At 33.2% G+C, this 4,137-nt stretch overlaps 1 protein-coding gene across 1 annotated transcript in view; it reads right to left on the minus strand.

Moving 5' to 3' along the window:
• Positions 1-4,137, minus strand: part of mesh (sushi domain containing 2 mesh) — a gene marked incomplete at its 5' end in the record, with an annotated part of 15,177 nt that overhangs the window by 8,162 nt on the left and 2,878 nt on the right. Inside the window, 6 exon segments of the mRNA XM_011315839.1 lie at positions 1-156; positions 1,093-1,238; positions 1,703-1,896; positions 2,317-2,574; positions 3,358-3,526; positions 3,868-4,137. Coding sequence (XP_011314141.1) covers positions 1-156; positions 1,093-1,238; positions 1,703-1,896; positions 2,317-2,574; positions 3,358-3,526; positions 3,868-4,137 — 1,193 coding nt within the window.

The following is a 4,137-nucleotide window of genomic DNA, read 5'->3' on the forward strand; positions in this document are numbered from 1 at the left end:
CAAGGACAAAGAGACACTTCAGCAGCAAAATTCTTCAGGTATCTGTCGTTCATGATCCAGTTATCGCAAAGCTTCTGTGGCCACTTGGATCCATGCTCGCGCTCCCATTGAGGTCCAAAATACCAAGCGAGGGGAATTGGTTTGCTCCATAAAACACTGAAAAAATTATGTATTCATCAAGTTCTAATACTTGTCCTCGTGTCCAATGGGCTAGTCAGTGACAAATGTCATGACACAATAATTGCTGATTTCATAATCATTTCAAGTGATTTCAAGTGATTTCAAATTGCTGCTATGAAGCTCAAAATCAGTTCTTGCGGAAATGTAAAATTAATAATATTTAAAAAAGCGAACATGTAAACAATGTATATATAACAGACTGAGTAAATAAATCATTCAAATTCGCAGACTTTAAATAAATAAATTTTTAAAAGCGTGATTTCAAAAAATCACTCCAGATTTTATGATTTACTATTTCTTACTTCAATTATCAGAGTAAACCCCAATTATGAATGTTACAATTGAGATGTTACAATTTCGAAAATAGTTTCCAACATGGAACCTGTCTTCCGAGAGTCAATGACACTCAAAATCATTGAAAGTTTCATATGAAATCGCTCGAAGTAATTGAAATCCCTGACTTCACTGATTTCACGTGATTTTATTTGATTTCAATTCCGAGTGCCACAGTGATTTCATCATTAAATAATTCCTCGCTCATATTCGTTTAATATTTCGAATCAATATTTTGATTTTTTGTAACAATTGGAGAGGCCGCACAATTTAAAGCCCCGATTTAGAAATACAATCCAGATCTTAATTCAGAATTCATTTGATTTACAAATCAAAGATTAAGTTCGATGCATCGTACATCTGAGTATTAATTAAGAATAAGACAGTACGATTCTATATGAACGAAATACTTGATTTTCAGTTTGAAGATTGAAGAAGACATGATTCTCATTGGAGATTTCTTCAAGTTGATCAATAATTAAATAAATTAAAAATGTTCAATAATAAAAAATAATTAATAATTAACTACTCTAGAGTATAAGCTCAAAATAGTCATTGAAAATTGATTCATTTACGTACGGAGTGACGTCAAGTCCTGAGTAATCGGTAGGTTTGGTTAAATTAATCGAAATAAATCCGAAGTGGATATCTCGATGGTACGGATTATCGTAATTTCGATATTTAGCTGGTGCTATGGTATACTCCCCAGTGTTACTCCAACTTCCCTGTAATGCATACGTAATTATTTCTTGCAGATAGAAATTCTGATGATTTGAAAACATCACAATCAGTAAAACATCAGATGCATCCAAATAGAAAATCAATCATAATATAATTGAATTGAAGAGCTACCTTATTATTCCGCCATTTTAATTCCTACAAAGTGACCCATAAAATGGCGGAAAATATTGAGTGACTCGCAATTTCTGGAATTCTGTTCTAAAACTACGATTAGCTTGACATTTCGACATTTCCCTAAATTTCATCACCCGAACAGACATGAAAGAGTAATTAAAGATCATTAAGTAACATAAAACTGCATGGAATCTATAATGGTATAAGTCCTTTCAAGACTATTCGATCATTGAACAACAATCGAGCATTGAAAAAAAAATGGATTGATTAACGTGGAAACAAATTAAAAATTTCCTGCCCTTTTAATTTAGAACGATCTAAGAAACTTCTTTACCTCAAGGAGACCGATGTACTCGAATTCAGGTCGAATCGTTGTTTCTCGATAACCCCAGAGAGACAATTGTACTTCCGCATTTAAATTACTAGTTAAGTTATAAGCGTCCCACGTGATCTTTATTTCTCTAGGATTTCGTTCGTGTACTGCTCGATTCTGGAAGTATATTTTTTCTGTTGCCGTTGATGGAGTTTCTGAAAAAAATTCGAAACATTTAGAGTCAATTCTACAGCGAATTTTTTGGAGAGCACATAATCTTACTGGATTGATTGCATTACGTATGGACAGCTAAAATCTAATTATACATTTCCCATTCTTCATTACATAAATTATACGAATGTTCTCATGGTCTTTGCGGCTAGTCTTGAGTCTCTTGGAGATATTGATAGAGTTCAGACGGTTTTCTTCCTCGTGCGATTTTAATAAAGAAATAGTGTTTAGAGTTTATTAATTGTATTGTAATTAATTTAATTATCCCATTTCCAATAACGATAATTTTTATAATTTTATATTATAATAATCTCTCTTTTTCTTAATGAATGTTTGACTCTAGTATATAAGTTATAAGTAATTGATAATGGATTAAAATCCATGAACTATTCTTTTTCAATTACCAATGAAGAATTTTCCCTTCCAATCGAATTGTCCATTATTGACGACGATGGCGAATCTGATGTATCCCTCGGCTTTGACAAATGGTTGGATGCAAATGGCGCGGTTTCTGTCAATGACAGTACCGAATACTTCCTCAGTATCAAAACGACACTTAATTTTGTCTTTTGGAAGGAAACAGGGCCCTGTGATATTCACAACTGTACCACCGAGCATATTTCCACTTTCCGGGGCGAAAGTCAACGGCAAGTGGGCCCCAGCTGCAATTCACATACAATTCATCAACTCTTATAATTAAATAAAAATCAGCCTACATAACGAGTAATGGCATAACAACAAACATCTATTGTTAAGTGGATAAAGTATTTTAAGGCTCGGGTGGATTATCTAGAAAAGATAATTTGCTCCGAAATTCGGATTCCTAATTACTTTGGCAGTTAATCGTTTTTTTTCAATAATTGTTAGCTAGCGTTCTAGCGGTTGTCAACAACTAGGCCGCTAGCTAACAATTATCGGAAAAAACGATTAATTTACGGAGTAATTAGAAGTCCCAATTTTGGAGTAAATTATCTTTTCCAGACAGTCCATCCGGGCCTTAAGCTGAATGAAATGAAAATAATTCAAATAAAATTCCATAAATGAGATTATATTGCTAGGGGCACATATATATTCGGATCTTTTCTACATTCGTGAATCCACTGGCTTTAAAGGTACACAGATTATGTAAATGACTAAAATTGAAAAGAAAGATTTAACACTTTTTGTAATAAAATTTCCGACTTTTTAGTTCGAATCGGCTAGAAATTAAATTAGGAATTAGGAAAGTTCTTAATGAATCCTCCTCTTAAAATTGCGTTAGTTTTGTAGCAACCCCCCCCCCCCCCCCCCCCCCCCTTCAATCTTCCCTCACGAAAATTATCAATGAATGCAAATGATTGCAAAAAGGATTTGCCTAATAAATGTTAATGATTGAAAAATTAAGCGGAAATGAACGAAATTGGACGCTTCGCCACTAATTCCTCTCAATTGCCATAATTATTTACCAATATCCTTGTTGCATGTTCCGTGCATTATTTTCTCGTCAATGCGAAAGATATGTCTGCCTTCAAATCCATTAGCCCAGCCACGACTAGTTAAATCACGAATGGTTGACATTTGTGAATAGGGTTTGTACTCGTAGCTTTGAGTTCCATTGCCAGCGTTGAAGCCCACCTGATAATATTGTCAAGAGGATAATAGAAAAAAATAATGAACAATAAATATGATGATACACTAACACAACACAATATTTATAATATATAATGTCATATATAATAGATAATAAATAAATAATGGTAAATAGAGTCGCAGGATTGGAGAATGACTAATGATCTGGACTATTAGTTTCATCTCTGCGAGTGATTAAAAAATTTAAAAAATTTAAAAAATTTAAGAGATTTAAAAAATTTAAAAAATTTGAAAAATTTAAGGGATTTAAAAAATTTAAAAGATTTAAAAAATTTAAAAAATTTAAAAATTTAAAAAATATAAAAAATAATGTGATTAATACTGACATAAGCAGGGACTCCTCCTTCGCCGCCTGTAGTGTCACCCCCAGCCTCAGTATGACTCGTCCACTGTAGGTCATGATAATTGAAGATAGCGTATGTATACACCTCGTCTGTAGCTAGAACTAGTTGGAAGGTATTCGTTTTGTAGAGAGAATTATCAATTCCTCCAGCGAATGACATATTTTTCCAAGTAACAATGACAGCGTGCTTTGGTTCAAACGTATCAGATCCAACCACTCCCTCTCGAATATCCCATTTTACTCTTTCTCTCAT

Source organism: Fopius arisanus, unplaced genomic scaffold (genome assembly GCF_000806365.1).
Source record: "Fopius arisanus strain USDA-PBARC FA_bdor unplaced genomic scaffold, ASM80636v1 scaffold00001, whole genome shotgun sequence".
Classification (NCBI taxonomy): Eukaryota; Metazoa; Arthropoda; class Insecta; order Hymenoptera; family Braconidae; genus Fopius; species Fopius arisanus.